The following is a 22,848-nucleotide window of genomic DNA, read 5'->3' on the forward strand; positions in this document are numbered from 1 at the left end:
AAGCCTCAAAGCATTCCCTCACTGTAGATTACTGATCCAGTATCAGTGGCGTTACTAGGGTTGGTGTCACCCACTGCGTTAATGAAGGCCGGATTAAGACCTCCCCAATACCCCCCTAGGTGACTAGATGAATTGAGCACCTTAATAAAAAGATGATTATAATTTAAACAATGTAGCATGATGATTCCCAATATTAATAGTTTGCGGAGAGACTACAGTTGCATTGAGTGGGGAGCTAGTGGGCATTCCTCTTGGTAATTTCAGTCCACTGAAACTCAGCCTTTTCATTGAGCCTGGGGGAGGTCTCCCTTGGTGATTTCACCCAGCGGATACTTGATTGTTTCATCAAGTACCCCTTGGTGATTTCATCCTGTGAACACTCGGTTGTTTCTTTGAGACCCCCCTTGGTTATTTCCGCCAGAAACACTGAACAAAAAATTTATAGGCAGCCATGTGGGTGTTAACAATTATGATGGTGTCACCCGGTACAGTCAGCACCCACTGGAAAGTTACTAAATTAATTTAGGTTAAACATCACGTATTACAATATCAAAACATTGTAGTATGGAAATCCACACTACATAAAATTTGTCATCCAAGCCGTGTAGTATGTACTGCTCACTTCATCAGTTATGCACACTGGGGGTAAAGCAGAGTCTCCAGGATACCCACTGTGCTCCAAGCTAGGCACTTTGGAACACATCTGCTCCTAAGCTCTTGGTGAGAGACATTATAACTGGCAGCATGATAAAGTCTTTAAGGCCATCACTGAAAATTTTGGTGCAGGAAACACTACAACCAAGCATTTCTAGATCCTGTAAGCAGATGATAGCTATTGTCAGAGCAGATGAGCAGCCAAAACCCACAGGGAAAACGGCTGTAGGAACCTTGGCCTCAGCAAGCAACTGGCAGCTGCTGGTGAACCTCAACCAACAGCTGAAGTTCTTCAGCCACATTGCTGTCACTCCCTTGCGACCAGTTGGAGCTGACAGTCCCGTGTGAAGAACATCTACAAGCGGCCTCTGAGAGGAAGCTCGCCAAATATGCAGGATTTATCAGACAATGTCACTAAGCAGAATGGAGAGCTAGATGCCTCCCTGTGGAGGTTGGCTGCAGGGACTTTACAGCCCATTCAACAATGAAGGCCCTCAGTTTTCTGGGCATAGTAGGAGCAGGGAGGAAGAGATCCATCTGCAAGACCACTGAAGCGGCAGAGTGAGCCTCTCGAGGGCTGTGGCTCAAGAGAGAAGAGAACTGGGTGTAAGTAGCTAACATGCCAAATGGATGCAAACTGGGGTTTGATCAGCACCAGCTGGGTCACCTGGATGAGGGTGTATGATGTTGAAAGAGCTGAAACGCTTGATGATGCCAGAAGCCTCACTGATGACATTCCCAGTAGCATCAGTTGATGTATATAAATACCAGGTCATGGAGTACAGCATCACAGAGGGCAACTCTGTACCTGGTAATCACCGAGTACCGCTTCACAGTATGTTATTGGCCACTGAGTACCCTGTTCTTCCAGGCTAAGGGCTACAGCACATGTTATATTGAAAGTCATAAAGTTGTACCCTCACTGCAGATTATGAGATACATAATGTCATATTAATAATAATAATAATAATAATACATTTTATTTAATAGGCGCCTTTCTTAACACTCAAGGTCACCTTACAATGAAACTAAACAACATTAATAAAATAAAAACAAAGAACGATAAATCAAGAAGCAATAAGTAGCAAACAAACAAACATAACAGGCAGTAACAGTGCTAAATTCACAGTTGGTATGCCAGTTTGAAAAGATAACTTTTGAGGGCATTTTTGAAATATGTTATTGAATCAAATTGACGGATATGAGAGGGAAGAGAATTCCAGAGTTTAGGAGCACTATGAGAGACGCTCAAGCTCCCATAGAACTGAGTTTGATGTGTGGTACAGAATGTGGAGCTGCAGATGAGGATCTGAGTGAGCGAGAGGGAGTGTAAGTCTGTACAAGATCAGTGAGGTAGGGAGGAGCAAGGTTGTGGAAATTATTATATTAAAATATATACTATTATTATATATTAACCGAGGTTGCACAGTACACAATCTTACCAGGCTATAGGTCACAATGCCACACAAGATTATACTGTAGTTCATGGGGCACTATTTTACTACAAGTTATTAGTCATTGAGCTTTCAGTCAATCAAATGTAAAAGACACTGAGCAAGACATTCTTGGTTAACAGGTGTCAGGGATGCCAGGGGCAACGACCCGGCCGGGACGCCGTGAGGGACCGGAAGAGGGTCAAGGCCCACCCTGGATCACGTGGGGGCCGCCTTCCTGGTTTCTCTGGGGGCCATGGGTTGAGGGCATGGAAGCCCCACCCTGTAGGGGCCCATGGTCACCGCCAGGAGGTGCCCCAATGCCTTGGGGACCTGTTACCGCAGCACTTCCTCCACACCAGGAAGTGCTGGGGGGAAGAATAAGGAGGATATCCGGAGAGCTGCCGGGAGAACAGCCGGGCACGGGGGAGTGTCGGAAGCACCTGGAGCTCATCCGGGTCATGTATAAAAGGGGCCGTCTCCCTTCATTCGAGGCTAGAGTCGGGTGGAAGTAGGATGAGGCACGAGGAGAGTGTGGAGGCGGCCCGAAAAGAAGGCATTTGTGGCCAGGACTCAGTATTGGGGTGTTTTTGTGCACAATTGACTGGGTCTTAGTGACCATTATATTTGTAAATAATTGAAAATAAACGTGTGGTGGTTGAAGAACAACATGTCTGCCTGTCTGTGTCCGGGTTGGCTCCACACAGGCTATACTTCACAAATCATCAGTGGTCATACAGCATGATTTCACAGCAGGGTTACAGTTCATAGAGCATCTTTGCACTGCTAGTTATTTGTGTCACCACTGTTTCACAGAAGAAGGATCAATCTGGCTACAGATTTATAGAGGGTGAAGCAGAGGATGGGTAATGAATGTTATCAAAAGGTCTATAATCAGTTACCAAATTAAAAGGGCTAGACATACTCAGTTAGGACAAACTAAAGTCAAAATCAAAAGACCCTGAAATGCAGCTTCACAAGAAACTAATTTACTACTAGAATTTTTCCATTGTTTGAAAACAAAGTACAGACACATTCTGAGCTTATGTCTTACTCTTATAAACAGGAAACAGATGGTACAAGTGTGAGACATGCCTCATAGCAATGCATAGCATCATAGCAAGCAGTTTCAAAATGGAGACATGTGATGATGTCAGTAACTGGCAGCTGAGTAACAATGAATTTTGACAAGTGGTAACTGAGCACAATGTACTTTTAGGTGAAAGATCACAGAATATGCCATCCATCCAGGACAAAGGTCAAGTGCAGCTACATCACTCCATGTAATAGGCTGCTTCACTTGAGTTTGTATGTCAAGGACCCTAACACCCATCTAGGTCAAAAACCACAGATTAAAGATTTTATTACAGATTCTATCTGTTTCCTACAAGTTATTGGTTACAGAACACCAAGTCAATTCAAATTAAAAGTCACAGGGTACAATATTATTCTACTGTTGTGTTGGTAAACCATAACGAGATTTAAAGGACAGACCAGGAGAGAAATGTGAAACAGAAAAGGGTCAAAACATGGGAGATATATAAGTACAGAAACAACAAAGCAAGACAGCAAGACTAAAATCAGGGTCAGAATTACAAAACAAAAGTCAGGAACAAAAGAGATCAAATCAGAAAGCAAGAAATATTTGCAATAGGTTTAGCAAGTGTTTTTGCTATCCACAGATTGGATAAAGACACAGCGAAGTGGGCAGTTACTTAAACCCATCTCTGCAATTCCAAACAGGTGACAAATCTGTGCGCCACTCTCCCCAGTGATGGGAAAAGTTACACCGACAACTGGAACAAGCTACAGTGCATTTAAGGCACACAAGACCTCTGTCGGAAGAAATGCAATTCATAAATATAACCTCTACATTATAGGTTGTGGAATAGTACTTCACTTCAGGATACTCTGTTTTGCATAGAAAGTATTTCACAAAACAAAACAAATCCATATGATTAAAGTCACACAGGTAAATAAAGATTGAAATATAGGCTTGTCATTTGTTTAATCGCACAGCCTGTAACCAGGCAGGAACCAAACCATTATTACTGCTTCAATGAGGTATTTCCAGGCTAGCATAGGTTCTAAATAATCAACAGTGTCAAGAATTTACTTGGACACTTCCAGAAACAACATAAATAAATTAATTAATAATAATAATGTATACTCAATGGGAACCGGTCTTTTCCAAAGGAGTGCCACAGGTCTGAAGCATCTTATTGTTATGGTTTCAAGTGGGATTCCCACTGGAGCATTGTTTTTTCCTTTTTTGTAATTTGTTTCTTCTTTTGTTTTTCTTTTTAGGTTTTAGTTCTGTCATCTTGTTGATTATGTAGTTTTGGTTTCCTCTGTCAGTTTAGTAAATTCTTATCAACGTTTTGTCAATTATGTTATTAATTGTTAAGATGTTGAGCAGGACTCTCAGGTGCTGTCATTAAGGTTAATAGCAGCACTTGAAGACAATATGGAGTACCTGCTTCCACTGCTCAAGTATCAGGGCATTAGTTAGGTACTATGTTCTCTTCTCCCTTGTATGCTTGTTTCTTTGCATGTTTTACTTTTTAAATTTTGCGTTCCGTTTTTTTCTTATAAATATTTGGCATTTATTTTGCATGTTATCTGCTCCCTTTTTTACTTGTTTCTTTGCATGCTTTAGTTTTTGTATTATGCATACAGTTTTTTTCTTATAAATATTCTGCATTCATTTTGCAGCTTTTGTTTTTGCAGTCTTTAATTTTGGAATTTTTAATGTATTTACGTTCCTTTCGAAACATTTGTATATTTATGATTTTTAGCATGTTTGCCATCATTATTATTTTTTTGTAAATTAGTAATTTTTCATTTGCTTGTGTTTTCCTTTAATTACAAAATAATGAAGTTTAATTTATGTGGCCAGGGTTTTGACAGTTAGCCTCCCCTTTTTGGCATTCGTTTGAGCATAATCATAACTCTCATGTGCTCTCTTGTGATTCATGCTAAAATATGCTAAAACTGCAGAGATAGACCAACACATATCTTAGAACCTGTTTTGCTAGTGGTACAGGGTGAGTGGACTCCTTATGTCACACCCTATCCCTAAAAATACCACTAGCATATCTGCCACTACAATTCACACAGCAACTTTATTTTGTATTCCAATAAAAAATCAACACTTTTGAGAGGTGTCAGAAGGTAACACTCCTTACTCCTGTCATCACAGAAAATGAGAACACACTTTCTTTTCACGCTTTGCGCTAATTTATTCAGCATGTTGCAGGCCGCTCTCATTAAATTATTCACTATGTATGTCAGATGCTCTACTCTGCCACAGGGCTCAGCTGCAATCTGTCCTCAAGATTGGGGGCGAGAATGGCAGCTCAGCGAGACACGGGGCGACTTGTCTTTTCCCCATTGGCACTACAGCACTGAAGGACTCATCCTGTTTGCATTTCAGACACTTTTCTTACCTGGACGGTGGCATGTGGCTTAGTGATCCTATCTTTCAACTTTGTTCAGATGACCTTCAAACATGGCCATTTCTTCTCCCTTTGGCTGCAAGGCCTTCTCATCTCCTTTTCATTTCCCTCACATCTGCCCTCTGGTTACAGTGAGCAGTGGATTGAAACACAATTGCTGTTACTCCAACCACTAAAGTGTCCATGTGTAAAGGTGGGATGGGATTTGTGGTGAGCGTAAAAGTCAGCAAGGCTTTTTTGTTTGTACTACAAGGACAAAACACTATGAGTGCCTCAGGTGTCATTCTTCATAACACTTTCTGCTTATTCTGTCTTGAAGGAAGATGAGCTGAATGGAGTGGTACCATCATTAGTAAAGGTAGGAGGTAGGGTGGAGCTGGGCATGAGATTAAGGAGGCATGAGGCACCAATGTGGCTAAAGTACAGATTTCTGGTTGCAGTGGAGTCCACTTTGTTCTTGAGTTTAACACTGACACAGATGCTTCAATGTTTTTGAGAGTCTGGTGATAAATCTGATATTTCTGTTGCTATGTGCCAGTAGTGATGACATAACAGCTTCAGTTTATTAATATGTGTTGTAATCCACTGACTGTAAATTAATGCAATATTTTACAATGTAATCTTATTTCACCCTGACCAGGACTGGTCTCTGCCTTGCATCTAATGATACTGGTGGAGACTCTGACCCTTCTAATCTTAAAGTTGATTAAGAAGGTAACACAATTGATATAATCTTATTTTATTTAGCCCAGTTCTACCCATCCATGAATTATCAGACCCACTTAATCCATTTCAGGGCTGAGCAGGCTAAAGCCTATCCCCACAGCATCAGGAACAATGCAGGACCCAAACTTGGGGAAGACGCCAATCAGTCACAGGACACATCCATGCACATAATCACAATTATTCAAACATGAACATTTATAAAGAAACCAGTCACTTGAAAATGTGTTAAAATAAAGGTTGGTCAGTTAAGTATTCAGTTTTATACTGTAGGGTCACTAAGAGCTGAAATCTCTTCCGATAGTAATGTTCATCAGGCAGAAGCCAATTCCAGTAGTCTGTCACAGCTCATACTCACACACAAATTGGGCAAATTGACTACCCTTAGTCACCCTAAAAGCATTTGTGAATGGAGGTGGCTTATGTGAAAATAAAGATATCCACAAAGAGGTCATGATAGGTGGGATTATGCCACCTTTATTGTAGTTGTTATACAAAATACATAATTAAATGAAAGCCAAAATATGGAAATTTTCTTTGCTTCCTTCAAAATTATATTACCATCTTTGCAATAAAGCAAAAGGTAATTTGGTTCCGGTTTTCTGTCTACAATCCTGCAAAAGAAAGCAGGTTAAAAAAAATGACAAAAGAAAGTGTTAACCATTTGAATTTTCTTTCAGAAAAGGAATTTTACAGATGGAAGAAGAGGCTACTGACAAAAAAGTATAAATTTCAGTTGTTGGAATTACCTGCATTAAATAGCTGTTAGGAATGAGGTCTCATCTTCAGCAAACACTTGACTGCTGAAACTAATACGACACAAACAACTGTACTCATTCTAATGTCAAACACAGTGGTACATGGTTGCTGAATATGGGGACAATTCTGTGGTCCTATGCTACTACTTGCCTATTCAGGTCTGCTGTTGACTGACATCTAGTGATGCCACCTCTATATGGTATCAATTCTCAGTCCAGACTCTTTTCATGTGTAGCTCCTAGCTGGTGGAATGAGCTACCCACCTCCATCTGAACTGCTGACTCCCTCAGTGTTTTGAAAGTGTTAGAAGGCTCTCTAAGTGATATTAACTATTTGCTTTTGTCGTCTTGGGATTGTAACAACAAAAATAATACTTGTGTAATTTATTTCTTGCATAGTCGAAAATCACACAAGGAATGTCTCAGTGGGGTTTATCAAGCCCTTTTTTTTGACAAATGTAACTCGTTTGTATTTTGCTTCTGAGCTCTTCATTTTTTTGATGATCAATTTTGTACCCTTTCCTTGTAACACTTGTTTACAAACAATTCCCCAGACAGATGTTAACTCAATTATGTTGAACAGTTTGGATAAAAGCACCTGCAAAGGAATACATGTAAATCATTAAACATTCACAGTTCAGGATGGAAAAATGTATGTGAACAATAACTTCCACCAAATATTTCTTTTTGTGAATGACAATAAAACTAAAGCCTTATGGAAATGGCCTTTTGACCATCCCCTTCCCCTTATCTGTTGGTCAAGAGTCCTGTCTTGAATTCAAGAAGTCATTCTCATGAGGCTATGGTTTTCTGTTTATGATGTGCACTGATCATTCCAGAAGCATATACAGTATTTTAAATAATTTTAGCAAAAAAACAATGTGTTTTGCAGGTTTGTAGCATATGTAACTCTAATATGTTGACCTTCTTTGTAAGTTGTTTTGGATAAAAGCATCTGCTAAGCAGTAAATGTAAATATGGCTTAATTAATGCTATGTGGATTATGCAACATAAGTCACATGACATTTTTCTCTTTTTTTTCCATGTATGTTTTTTACATTGTTTACCATTGTACAGTATTGGCTACTATTGGCTTCCATTATATCATAAACGTTTTTCTCTCCATTCTGGATGAAAATGTGAAATTCAAAACATTTCTTGCTCACCACTTCAAATGACATGAGATAAGTAACATATAAAAATATATATAATTTTTGGGTGAAGTATTCCTGTAATTTAATTTTTGATTCAATGTTCCCTCCATGACAGCAAGTTCTATAGGCCCTAAGGAAGCAAAGCCACTGCAAACCACGAGGTTTGGTGTTAGTGTGTTATGCTATTTTTCTCTAAACATGGAGTTGCACGTTTTTACCAAAGAGTTCAACTTCTGTCTCCAACAACCACAGAATTTGATCTAGAATCATTATGAAAGATCCAAGTGGCCTTTTATAAATTTCATACATCCAGTAATGTTTCTGTTGCAGAGCAGTAGCTTCCTCAGTGGTGTTCTTCCATAAAAACTGTTCTTGTCTAATGTTTATTTTTATATAGTGGGATACAGACTTTGGCAAGTTCAAGAGAATTCTGCAGCATGACAGTGGGTCATCTTTTGTGACCAATTAACCATGTGACCCATCACGCCTCTGACCCATGTCCCGCATGACCCATGACCCATGGTGCATTTTCCTGGCTTCAGTCGCAGTGTCAGCAGATGAGGCTAGAATTGACGAATATAGGCCTCTTGCTAACTGGAACTGCATTGTTCACTGCCAAACTATTTCTCATTGTGACAGCAACCGTGCAAGTTCTCATCTTTGTTTTATCTTAATTAATATTTATTTGTATTTATATAACTACTGTATACAAAACTGTACATTTACTTTTTATGCACTTTGCAATTCTGCATTCCGTCAGGAATACAAGTGCAATAAAACAAGTTTGGTTTGTCTAATTTAAGCCTCGGCATTTTAATGGATGACTGCAGTGACATTCTATTGTCCGTAAAATGTTGTTGGTTCATTACACACTTTGTGAGCTTAATGCAATTCCCATTCATTCACAAATGGCAGAAAGTCACGCATTACAACTGCAATGGTCACAATATGACTACATGTGAGTTGTGCGACTGCAAAAACAAACACAGTAGGGTCAGCCTGAGCCAGTATTGCCAGTGCCAGTCACTGATCCAAAATCACTTGATCAACTTATTGTACCCCTCAAGCATGATTGAAAGAGCTTCAACAGTTTCAGGAAACATGCTACTGTGTTGTGACATAATTATCTGTCAAGCATTGTATGCACTGAAGTGTCTCTTGCATTCAACTGAAGACACTGGAATTACATAGAGTCGTCTAGCGATGTTTGATTTGTCTTGTAATGAAGACCCCACCACTGCAGTGGGTCAAACTGATCAGGCACAGAAGCTGCGGGTTGAGGTGGGTGTGCTTCTCTCTTGTAATCTCTCATTTTATTGTTGACTCTCTTGTTACAGTGTGCACGTGAATACTTGACTCACATTACTAGCACTTGTATCGAAACTTCTGCACCAAGCGAATTGATCAGCATTCAGCTTCTTGTGTAACGGTTCCAGTGGTGCACTTAAGTTGACATCTGAAACGTCCAGAGAAGCTGAGGCTGCTTCTGTAACAACATCGGCAGTTGAGTCAGTCGGTTCTATGGCTAGCTTGTGAAGGGAGGCCTTAACTTGTTCGAAGAACACTTGGCGATCCTTTAGGTTTTCCACAAAGCTAAATCCCCGAAAAGTTGGATCAAGATATGTCTCAACAAAGTGCAGCATGGCCAGACTGCTCCAGTATTTGTCGGTTAATGCTGCTAGAAATTCTTCTTTCATCAGACTAATCATGTCACTGTCGGAACGCTGCGGTTGCCAAGCTTTGTGAAGAGTGTAATAAACTGGCAATGAATTTTACAAAGTGGGAATATTGGCACATTAAAGAAAATTGAATTAGCAAAGGAAAAATGTTCCTGAAGGACACTATGTCCTTTAAAAGGTCGATATCAATTTGGGAAATCAAGTGTTTTTTTCTTCCGTGCCTCAGCAGTGGAATTAACACATTGAGATTCTCCAAAATTGATGAAAACAAGTTGCTCTAGCTACGTCATAGGCTTGTTTCTCTCCCATGGTTAAGGCTTTTTAGCAGGTTGGACTGACGCCTGGTTTGCATATTTGACCAGTTCATGGAAATAGCTGTCCAGCTAGCGTACATTGGGGTTCACGGACATGACTTTCTTCCAGACAGTGTCAATGGAAGTCATATTATGTAAACACAGAAATTAAGTCAATTGATCAATCATCCTAGAGTAAGTAAGTAGGCCTAATAAGTCTGCAGCTATTTTCATTTTGTTACATTACAGTGACGTGGGAGAAAAAAAATGTTTTTTCAGCATTATTTTAAAATTTCAAACTGCTACCGGTAAATTTTATGATGGGTCACTAGGTCACGGACAATGACCTGTGATCCACATGACCCATCCAATATTATTGACCTATTTCGACCCATGACCTATAATCCTTTCACCAGCTCTGTTTTGCAGGTCCTCTTTTACAGTTACCCTAGGTTTCTTTTTCATCTACTTCAACAATGAATGTCGCCCATTTGGCAAGAACTTTGTCAGAAATACACTCCAACAAAAGCTAACAATCGGATTGAATTCCCTCCATTTGCAAACAATTTGTTTGTGTGGATTGATGAACACTCAAGCCTTCAGAAATGCTGTTATTGCCTTTTCCAGCTTTACACATCTCTACAATTCCCTTTTCTGTGGTCCTCTAATATTTCTTTGGATTAGTTCACATGAAGACGTCTTTCTTGAGCACAGCAGACTTTGTCCAAACTCTATATGCCTTTTTATAGGAGGATACTTTGAAGTCACACCTCCAGTTCCACCTCATTGATTGGAACACCTGACTGCAACTAGCATTTGCACATATCATCAGCCTTACAGGTTCACAAAAATTGTCCAAACTGAATATTTAAACAATGTGCACACTTTTGACAAAGTGAGATATAACTGGTTGTGTTTTATTAGTTTTAATAAGATTAAGTTTGTCTTTTATTTGTGTCTTAGTTGTAGATCAAACCACATTGATATAAGCATTTAATGCAGAAATTCGAGGAGTTCCAAAGGATTCATCAATGTTTTCTGTAATAGTTTATATTATATATTCCCCTTCACAATAAAATATCTACATTTTAAAATAAAAAAATTTTAAAAATCTCCCCATGGGCTCACCACCTATGGGAGGGGCCAAGGAGGTTGGGTGCAATGTGAGTTGGGTGGTGGCCAGGCGGGACCTTGGCGGTCTGATCCTCGGCTACAGAAACTGGCTCTTGGGACGTGGAATGTCACCTATCTGAAGGGGAAGGAGCCTGAGCTAGTGCGCGAGGTCGAGAGGCTCCGGCTAGATATAGTCGGACTCACCTCGACGCACAGCTTGGACTCTGGAACCAATCTCCTTGAGAGGGGCTGGACTCTCTACCACTCTGGAGTTGCCCCCGGTGAGAGGCGCCGAGCAGGTGTGGGCATACTTATTGCCCCCACTGGAGCCTGTGCATTGGGGTTTACCCCGTGGGCGAGAGGGTGGCCTCCCTCCGCCGGGTGGGGAAGGGTCCTGACTGTTGTTTGTGCGTATGCGCCAACAGCAGTTTGGAGTATCCACCCTTTTTGGAGTCTCTGGAGGGGTTGCTAGAGGGCATACCTTCTGGGGATTCCCTCGTTTTGCTGGGAGACTTCAATGCTCACGTGGGCAATGACAGTGAGACCTGGAAGGGCGTGATTGGGAGGAATGCCGCCCCGATCTGAACCGAGCGGTGTTTTGTTATTGGACTTCTGTGCTCGTCACGGATTGTCCATAACGAACACCATGTTCAAGCATAAGGGTGTTCATATGTGCACTTGGCACCAGGACACCCTAGGCCTCAGGTCGATGATCGACTTTGTGGTCGTGTCGCCGGACTTGCGCCATATGTCTTGGACACTCGGGTGAAGAGAGGGGCGGAGCTGTCAACTGATCACCACCTGGTGGTGAGTTGGCTTCGATGGTGGGGGAAGATGCCGGTCAGACCTGGTAGGCCCAAACGTGTTGTGAGGGTCTGCTGGGAACGGCTGGCAGAGTCCCTGTCAGAAGTAGCTTCAACTCCCACCTCCGCAGAACTTCAACCACGCCCCGAGGGAGGTGGGGACATTGAGTCCGAATGGGCCATGTTCCGTGCCTCTATTGTTGAGGCGGCTGACCGGAGCTGTGGCCGCAAGGTGGTCGGTGCCTGTCGTGGCGGCAATCCCGAACCCGTTGGTGGACACCGCGTGAGGGATGCCGTCAAGCTGAAGAAGGAGTCCTATAGGACTTTTTGTCCTGTGGGTCTCTGGAGGCAGCTGATAGGTACCGGCAGGCCAAGCGAACGCGGCGGTTGTTGCTGAGGCAAAACTCGGGCATGGGAGGAGTTTGAGAGGCCATGGAGAGCGACTTTGGACGGCTTCGAGGAGATTCTGGTCCACCGTCCGGCGTCTCAGGAGGGGGAAGCAGTGCAGTGTCAACACCGTATATGGTGGGGATGGTGCGCTGCTGACCTCACTTCGGGCGTTGTGGGTCGGTGGGAGGAGTACTTCGAAGACCTCCTCAATCCCACTAACATGCCTTCCAATGAGGAAGCAGAGCCTGGGGACTCTGAGGTGGGCTCTCCCATCTCTGGGACTGAAGTCACCGAGGTGGTCAAAAAACTCCTTGGTGGCAGGGCCCGGGGTGGATGAGATACCGGAGTTCCTTAAGGCTCTGGATGTTGTAGGACTGTCTTGGTTGACACGCCTCTGCAACATCGCATGGACATCGGGACAGTGCCTCTGGATTGGCAGACCGGGGTGGTGGTCCCCTCTTTAAAAGGGGACGGAGGGTGTGTTCCAACTATAGAGGGATCACACTCCTCAGCCTCCCTGGAAAAGTCTATTCGGGGTTCTGGAGAGGAGGGTCCGTCGGATAGTGAACCTCGGATTCAGGAGGAACAGTGTGGTTTTAGTCCTGGTCGCGGAACAGTGGACCAGCTCTTCACCCTTAGCAGAGGCCTGGAGGGTGCATGGGAGTTTGCCCGACCGGTCTACATGTGTTTTGTGGACTTGGAAAAGGCATTCGACCGTGTCCCTCGGGAATCCTGTGGGGGTGCTCGGGAGTATGGGGTACGGACCCCTGATAAGAGCTGTTGGTCTCTGTACAACCGGTGTCAGAGCTTGGTCCGCATTGCGGCAGTAAGTCGAGCCCGTTTCCAGTGAGAGTTGGACTCCGCCAGGGCTGCCCTTTGTCACCGATTCTGTTCATAACTTTTATGGACAGAATTTCTAGGCGCAGCCAGGGTGTTGAAGGGGTCGGTTTGGTGGACTCAGGATTGGGTCACTGCTTTTGCAGATGATGTTGTCCTGTTTGCTTCATCAGGCCGTGATCTTCAGCTCTCTGGATCGGTTCGCAGCTGAGTGTGAAGCGGCTGGGATGAGAATCAGCACCTCCAAATCCGAGAGCATGGTCCTCAGCCGGAAAAGGGTGGAGTGCCCTCTCAGGGTTGGGGGAGAGATCCTGCCCCAAGTGGAGGAGTTCAAGTATCTCGGGGTCTTGTTCACGAGTGAGGGAAGAATGGAGCGTGAGATCGACAGGCGGATCGGTGCGGCATCCGCAGTGATGCGGGCTCTGCATCGGTCTGTCGTGGTGAAAAAGGAGCTGAGCCGTAAGGCAAAGCTCTCAATTTACCAGTCGATCTACCTTCCTACCCTCACCTATGGTCATGAGCTATGGGTAGTGACCGAAAGAACGAGATCGCGAATACAAGCGGCTGAAATGAGTTTCCTCCGCAGGGTGTCTGGGCTTTCCCTTAAAGATAGGGTGAGAAGCTCAGTCATCCGGGAGGGGCTCAGAGTAGAGCCGCTGCTCCTCCGCATCGAGAGGAGTCAGATGAGGTGGCTCGGGCATCTGATCAGGATGCCTCCTGGACGCCTCCCTGGTGAGGTGTTCCGGGCACGTCCAACCGGGAGGAGGCCCCGGGGAAGACCCAGGACACGCTGGAGGGACTATGTCTCCCGGCTGGCCTGGGAACGCCTTTGGGATTCTCCCGGAAGAGCTGGAAGAAGTGGCCGGGAGAGGGAAGTCTGGGCCTCTCTGCTTAAGCTGCTGCCCCCGCGACCCGACCTCGGATAAGCGGAAGAGAATGGATGGATGGATGGACATTTTAAAATTTTTAATACATTAATAATAAATTAATAAAAATTATATATGGACAGCAGAGTGGTTAATGCTAATATCCCACAGGTACAAGTTTCCTGAATTTGAATCCCACATTTGGTTATTATCTGCATGGAGTTCGCATGTTCTCTTTTATCTGCATTTGGTTGCCTACCAGTTTCCAGAGGTGTGCTTGTCAGGTTAATTTGCAATTTTATGTTGGCCCTGTATGAGTATGAATATGTGTATGTGTGTGTGTGACTGTCTCTCATGGCTTTAAGAACTTAAGAAAGAAGAGGATAATCACAGAAATATGTGTTTAATGTAACATATATAAATATGGTTTCTTATACTGTATATTATCTATCTACAGTATCTACTATATAATAAAATGCTACTGTGCGTTGGTGTGTGTGCATGTCTTTTTCCTAACTGTTGTTACTCAGTGGGAGGGATGATGACACAATACATTAGGGGCGAGAAGTTCAATTCCTGGTTATTTTCAGAGTGGGTAATGGGGGCACATCTGCCGCTAGTGGCAGTCAAAAAGTGTACAGGAGGTGAGCAACGCAGGCTTTATGAAAATGTGACAGAGAGAAATTGGTGGGTAAGAAAGGTTGAGACACACAATGATACATGTAGGGAAAGAGATATTAAATGTCAAATATTTTACATTTATTCTATTAGACAGGTAATTGGAGCTAGGGAAATGATAAAAATAGTTATTTTAATTATTATTTTTTGGCTAAATTTCAAATGTTAACAAAGCAGATTCCACTTTGGTTGACTTCTTTGTTTATGACATTCAGCAACAAATAGTTATTATTAGTATATTTTCAATATTAATTTATTTTATATGCAATAGGCTTGAACATGTCATATACTGGAAAAAAAAAACTAATATATTACATTGTATGCAATTAATATTGTTTTTAATTCATTCATCAAACCTACCAATGCACTTAGAGACTCACATTTGGTCCAGAGCCTGCCTTGGTGGTACTGAGCACAAACAAATGTCAGCACAGGACAGAGCATCAGCCTCTTATAGGGCAAACCAATCACACTAGGCCAAATACAGTCAGCAGCCAACCTCACTGGGATACTGAAGGAGCAATTAGATTTTTGTCAGGATCAGCTAAACAAGGTCTGTTTTAAATTATTTACATTTATATAATGCTTTTTTTTTTAAATACTCTTAATTGCTTTACATTGACAGTGGGCCATTTCTAGCACCACAAATCTGAAGCTGGACTGTTTGCATCAGTACACTCATCACACATTAGCTATCAGGTTTGAGAAATACTTAGGCAATAACAGATTGGGAATGATTAGGGGGCTAAAAGAACAATGCCGGGGTGTGCAATTTAGCCAAGACATCTGGAAACACCCTACACTTTTTGAAAGACGCTAATATGACCACAAAGAGACAGGACCTCAGTTTTATTATTCATCCAAAGGACAGCACCGATTTTTAGAGCACACTGTCCCTGTCACCACACTGGGATCCACACACAGACCACAAGACAAACACCCCCTGATGGCCTCACCAACACCACTTCCAGCAGCAACCCAAGCTCTTCCTGCTTGGTTCCCCATCCCAGTACTGGCCAGAGCCAAACATGCTTAGCTTTCAGGTGGATTACTTGTTCTGAAATGTAGGTGGTAAATAAGTGCCAGCTGAAAAGTACAGTACTTTTATTTTGTCATCTATACAGTCCTTTTTAAGACTTTAGATTAGGCTGCGGAAATATATCACTTTTGTTAAACTATTTGACACCCGTGAGTTAAGGGGTGGGGGGCATAACTTTAACTTTTAGAATTTGCACCACTTTCTTTATATCTGGCTCTGAACTTCTTTATGTCTATTTTACATGTATTTATATTTATTATCTTCTCATTCTCCTATATTCACTGTACATAAAGTATTTTACTGGCAGTTTATTATTTTCCAGTGGGACACTGTGTATTTTACATAGTTAATTTTGAAGTCACAACTTGTAAAGAAAGCACGTCACACGATTTTATATTATCGCAATTTCTAACTGCAACGTGAAGTCTACCGATAGACGTTTTGTATAACTTTCTACATTTAAATTAGTACTACTTTATATACTTTACTGTTTGGCTTTAAGTTGTGATTATTTGTAAGCACTTATCGAACAAAGCATTGTACACCTGATTTGTTTGAAAACTACAACTATACGTTTAACGAAATGTATGATAAATATAAATGTTTCTATCTACAATTAACTGCTCACTAACCGTAAGGCAGAAAGCGCCCGCCCTGCCAATTTACCTGCAACTTTTAGCATTCACTAGGATCCTGTCGCTTCGGTGACGTCACAGCTTCGCGACGTACATTTTTCTTTTCACGCGGCTCCGCGTTATGGCTGACATTAAGTCTCTCGGTATCTCGGAATGGCTCGTGGCACAATGCCGACAGATGGGCATCAACAAAGCTACTCCCGTCCAGGAAAACTGTGTACCGGCTATTTTGCAAGGTGAGGTCGCGTACAAGTACTTTCTAACTGACTGGGGTCGATAGTGAAAAAGACGGGTTATGGTCCCTTCATAGACGGAGCTGGAGAGCACTTGGGAGAATAGGTAGCGGAAGAAAAGAGAAAGACCGAAAACCTCCAGAGAGACATAGGCTGGTAGAAGTGGGACAGTGTGCACTTGACGGGCAGTATGACAGAAGTCGTCTGCTCTCACTCGGTACTTGGCGTTACGGTGGCATTTACGTCCTATCAAGTACGAGGCTGTAGAAATAATTTGGGATGACAATAATTGAAGTTTTATTTCACCGTGTCTTTAGTTTCAGGTCTGTCCTTTAACATCTTAAATTTTGTTTACAGTACTTTTATGAAAAAAGTAGTTGTTCGTGAGTTGTGAAATTAGGCTTTATTATCCCGAAAGTTAACTCGTTTTCAACAAGGAAAGTACCAAATATAAGGCATTGATTGATGCACAGATACAAGAAAATAAGCCGAGGCAGTACAGCTGACAACTTGTGTTTTCATAAGTACACACACTCAAGATTAGTACAAAGAAAGTAATTACTTTTAGCAGTACACTAAATAATAATTCAGAATTCAGGGGGATGATCCAACTAGCAAAGAAGTCAGCGAGTTTATAGCTTTCGGAATAAAAAGAGCTCTTCAATGTGTGTGTGTGTTTTTTTTTTTTTTACCTCTGGAAACTTAAATCTGCAGCCTAAAGGCAGCAAGTGAAATTTAGGAAAAAGAGGATGACTACTGTCTGAAAAAAATGAGTTTGCCTATCTTCAAACTTGTTTGTAATACAGCCCAGTGACTGCTGAGGAAGGATCATTACCGAAATCCCATTTGGGGGTGGGAGAGGAAACCGCTTGTCCACAAGACCTCATCTCCCCCAGAGCCAGCGTCCTTCTGGAACCTTAAATGTTTTTCGTAAAGGATCAATGCTTCATTATCTACACTGTCCGTAACTGTGCGGTTCTTCAGGAATGTAACTGAAGAAGAATAATCCCAAAGGGAGCAAAGAGCATACAAGTAGTGTATGTAGAAGGGAGTACAATAAGAAATAGAGGGAGGACCATGTAGGAAGAAAAGAAGGTGGTGGTAAATAAGTAAAAAGGTTTTTAACAGCACCAGAAGAAAGCTGGACAAGGCCACCTATTACAGTAGAAACCACTCCCTTTGCATGATGCTAACAGGTGAACTTGAGTTCCTTAAAAGTAAAAGGAGAAACAAAGAAATCCCAAAGAGTGCCCCAAAGAGCATAGCAGGTCATTTTTGATTTTTTTTTTGTTGAATTTGGGAAAGAGCTTGTTGGTGTGATGAAGATATGGCCTGGGTTCTTTTGAACTTGACATGTTTTGGTCATCAAGCCTGCAGATTCATTTAAAGTTAAAATTCTTATGAACTTTTAACAGACTTTTTAAATGGCATTTGTTTTTCCTTGCTTGCAGCTCACCATTTAATTGGTGTTGACACATTAATTGTTTAATGTAAATTGCCTTTTATTATGTTTGCATTGAGGAGGGTGCTAAAGATTCTATATCAATGTTTCTTTGCTTATTTAATTTGGACTATAATTTCAATTTAAGGTTGCTAGGGGTTATGCTCTGACAACATCATATTGCATTGAAAATGGAATAATTTACTTTTTTGCAATAATACTAATGTAATACCAAGTAACAGAAATAAAATACTAAAGGTTGAAGTTAATTAAAAATTAATAATTAAATCAGTAAGTTTGGTCACCCATCCATTGTCGTGCTGCCACATATATTAGGCAGCTTATGATTCTCAGTGCCCCCGTTCTACAGTTATTCTTGGGAGGTCAGTGTCATTAATTTTCTGTCATCATTTCAGGTGTTTCTTTCCAAATTGGGGACTGCAAAGGAGAAAGTAATTTCCTGTCACAGTCTCGCACCTGTCTGATAATTAGCATCCGTCAAACTATGTCGGGGTTTCAATATGGTAACCTAGGCTTTATGTTTTATTTTCAGCTGTTCTATAGCTTATCAGTTTGAGAATGTTTCTATGCATTCTCATTTTTCAGTGTGCTTCCGTGCCTTTTAAAAAGGCATAAGACTTAAGGTTTTGTCAGCTGAGTTTTTAGACCATTCATCTTTTTTTTTTTTTAAAATGGTTAATGGATGTATGTATTGCATTAGTGACTGCAAGTAGCTGTGCTCATTTGTGTTTGAATTTTACTGTACTCTGTAAATGGTTGCACAGTATACCGGTACTGAAAAATACCAAAAAAACAACATTTTAAAACTTTAGCCTCCACTTCCCTTGACACTAACTATTGTATTTGTAGAAAAATGTCAGTTTCATAGATTGCACAAAATGAAACTGCATTCTTAGACATGATCAAAATTTTATGGAATCCAAAACAATCTCCCTCCCGTGTCAGCATGACAGCATGTTGAACATATGGATATTGTTTGGAGTGCAGTCTATAAAGCTGAGCAGAATTTCAGGGCACCAATTTCTCTTGTGGCAGGCAGGGTGGGTATTTCAGCATTGGGTTTACAAAGAGGGATGTTATTATTTGCTACACAATTTTTCCTACCATGTGAACATACTAAGTTTATTTTCTAACATTTTTTATTTAGTAACTGGAAAATAAATACTTCTTAAATAATATGAGCAAAATATACTTTCCATCTGTGCAACATAAGGATGTCCAATATAATAACATGGGTAAAATTATTTAAGTGCAGTATTACATAACATGGCGAAACTGCACAGACATTAATTAAAAGTGCCATTCAATAAATGGACAACAGAGGACAGAAACTACACTGTGTGTCACATCCAGAAGAACAAGGACAAAGATTGTAGCTAAATGTGCCATATGATTTCAGTTGATTTGTTTCAGGACTCTACATATGTGTCACCATTATGTAAATGCCTTGTTTTTACGTAGCTACAGATGGAGCACTGCAAATGTTCATTTTGTCCCAGAGATAACCTATACACTAACATACTGCACCGTGTCAGAAGAATACCGCAATGCTGTATCATTTTCTTTTTTCAATGTCTGGCAACTGTGTAGCTTAATGGTGTTTTTATTAATCTGAGAAATAGATGTTATGAAGTTTCTTTATTTTGCTACTCCTCTGTTACAGGGCCAATTACAGCATTGTGATATTTTTGAGTTAGAATCCATTGAGACTTTTAGGAGTAATCTAAAATATCTGAATACTGTATCATTTTTAACATTCTGTAATCACCATCTTTTTCTCTGTACACTCTGCTTTGAAAGCTAATTAAATCTTCATTTCCAAGTAGTACCATGAATGCATTACATTTTAAAGGAGTGTTAAAGTGAATAAAGTTTTTGACTCGGAGTTACTAAATAATACCAGAAGCAAAAATACTGTGTAGCAAATTATAGATTCCAAGTATTCATTTTTCCACAGAATTGAAATTATAGTTGCAATTTCAATTTCTAAAATGTGTGTTGTATTAATTTAGAGATATTTGTTAAGTCTTTAAGTATATACAGTCATGTGAAAACATTAGGACACCCTTTGAAAGCATGTGGTTTTTTGTAACATTTTTAATAAATGGTTATTTCATCTCCGTTTCAACAATACAGAGAGATTAAAGTAATCCAACTAAACAAAGAAAACTGAAGAAAAGTCTTTTCAAGATCTTCTGTAAATGTCATTCTACAAAAATGCCTATTCTAACTGAGGAAAAAGATAGGACACCCTCACATGTATTCCCTCTTAAATTGGCTCAGATCTCACACAGGTATATCACACCAGGTGCACATAATTAGTAGATCGTTACTCTGCATGTTGAATGAGGCTTGCCCTATTTAAACCTCAGACATTTAGTTTGGTGTGCTCCTGACTGTTGAAGTGAGAGTGAGCACCATGGTGAGAACAAAAGAGCTGTCAGAGGACTTCAGAAAAAAGATTGTAGCAGCCTATGAGTCTGGGAAGGGATTTAAAAAGATCTCAAAAGATTTTGAAATCAGCCATTCCACCGTCCGGAAGATAGTCTACAAGTGGAGGGCTTTCAAAACAACTGCCAACATGCCCAGGACTGGTCGCCCCAGCAAGTTCACCCCAAGAGCAGACCGCAAGATGCTAAAGAGGTCTCCAAAAACCCTAAAGTGTCATCTCGAGAACTACAGCAGGCTCTGGCTACTGTTGATGTAGAAGTACATGCCTCTACAATCAGAAAGAGACTGTACAAGTTTAACTTGCATGGGAGGTGTGCAAGGAGGAAACCTTTGCTTTCCAAGAGAAACATCGAGGCCAGACTGACATTTGCCAGAGATAAAGTTGACAAAGACCAGGACTTCTGGAATAATGTTCTTTGGACAGATGAGTCCAAAATTGAATTATTTGGACACAACAGCAGAGGACATGTTTGGCGTAAACCAAACACAGCATTCCAAGAAAAGAACCTCATACCAACTGTGAAGCATGGAGGTGGAAGTGTCATGGTTTGGGGCTGCTTTGCTGCAGCAGGACCTGGTCAGCTCACCATCATAGAATCCACGATGAATTCTACTGTGTATCAGAAGGTGCTTGAAGAACATGTGAGACCATCAGTTAGAAAATTAAAGCTGAAGCGGAACTGGACCATGCAACATGACAATGACCCAAAACATACTAGTAAATCAACCAAAGATTGGCTGAAAAAGAAGAAATGGAGAGTCCTGGAATGGCCAAGTCAAAGTCCAGATTTGAATCCCATTGAGATGCTGTGGGGTGACTTGAAAAGGGCTGTACGTGCAAGAAACCCCTGAAACATCTCACAGCTGAAAAAGTTCTGCATTGAGGAGTGGGGTAAAATTTCCTCAGACCGATGTCGAAGACTGGTTGATGGCTACAAGAACCGTCTCACTGCAGTTATTTCAGCCAAAGGAGGTAACACTCGCTATTAGGGGCAAGGGTGTCCTATCTTTTTCCTCAGTTAGAATAGGCATTTTTGTAGAATGACATTTACAGAAGATCTTGAAAAGACTTTTCCTCAGTTTTCTTTGTTTAGTTGGATTACTTTAATCTCTCTGTATTGTTGAAACGGAGATGAAATAACCATTTATTAAAAATGTTACAAAAAACCACATGCTTTCAAAGGGTGTCCTAATGTTTTCACATGACTGTAACATTTTGTTCTAGTTTGGAATGAGTCCACTTGCTGTAGGTGACATTTGTTTACTGTGAGAATCCATCTTTTAAAGGCCGGGACTGCATGGGTTGTGCGAAGACTGGAAGTGGCAAAACAGCTGCCTTTGTGCTGCCTATCCTTCAAAAGCTTTCTGAAGATCCATACGGCATATTCTGCCTAGTTCTTACACCAACAAGGTTAGTGCCTCCTGTTCTGGTGGATTGTAAACCTTATAGAATTGCAGACATTTGGTCATTGTCACATTTTAGTCCAGTCCAGAATCAGTGATTCCTGTTAATGTGATTCCAGGGAGCTGGCTTATCAGATTGCAGAGCAATTCCGGGTACTGGGAAGACCAATTGGGTTAAAGGATTGCATTATTGTAGGAGGAATGGGTGAGTATTTAGACCTGTTTTCTACTAATTCACTACCCTTTAGAAATGGTTGATGCTTGTTTTCATGAATCCAAATCAACTCCACTGAATGCATAAACAAATTTTTTGTTAATGTTTAGAAATGTAACTATATAATAATTTTTCAGATTATAGCAAAATGGTTGGAGGATATTAGGGATATGACGTATGGTTTTGTTCTACAAACTGTATGTTCATACTTGTGATCATAACAGGGAGTTTTCTGGATTTTAGCATATCAACTTTATGAATGCTACATCATCCACATTTAAAAAGCACGCTGTTTTAGCATTTTCTTCTTAATTTTGAATGCAGCAATTTCGAAGTCACATGCTAAATAAAAGGCAGAATGTGACGGGCTTATAGATTTCATAGTATTTGCAGTGGAGGTTGGGGGCTGAAGGACATGTGGATGTACAGTATATGCTGATGAATGACATAAGCAAAAAATGACTTTCACCCCTAAGGATACTTAAAACCATTGAAAGTATGAGATAATTGGCCATAACCAGGGCACACAGTTAAAACCCAGATAGAAATTGGTAAAATTGAATTTCAGATT

At 41.1% G+C, this 22,848-nt stretch overlaps 1 protein-coding gene across 1 annotated transcript in view; it reads left to right on the forward strand.

Moving 5' to 3' along the window:
* The first annotated feature begins 16,634 nt into the window (after positions 1-16,634).
* The window catches only part of ddx49 (DEAD (Asp-Glu-Ala-Asp) box polypeptide 49), a 31,246-nt gene continuing 25,032 nt past the window's right edge, over positions 16,635-22,848 (forward strand). Inside the window, exons 1-3 of the mRNA XM_039766583.1 lie at positions 16,635-16,749; positions 21,947-22,070; positions 22,183-22,268. Of these exons, the coding sequence (XP_039622517.1) occupies positions 16,635-16,749; positions 21,947-22,070; positions 22,183-22,268 (325 nt within the window). The remainder of the gene's footprint in view (positions 16,750-21,946; positions 22,071-22,182; positions 22,269-22,848) is intronic.

The sequence above is a fragment of the Polypterus senegalus genome, chromosome 10, assembly GCF_016835505.1.
Source record: "Polypterus senegalus isolate Bchr_013 chromosome 10, ASM1683550v1, whole genome shotgun sequence".
Lineage (NCBI taxonomy): Eukaryota > Metazoa > Chordata > Cladistia > Polypteriformes > Polypteridae > Polypterus > Polypterus senegalus.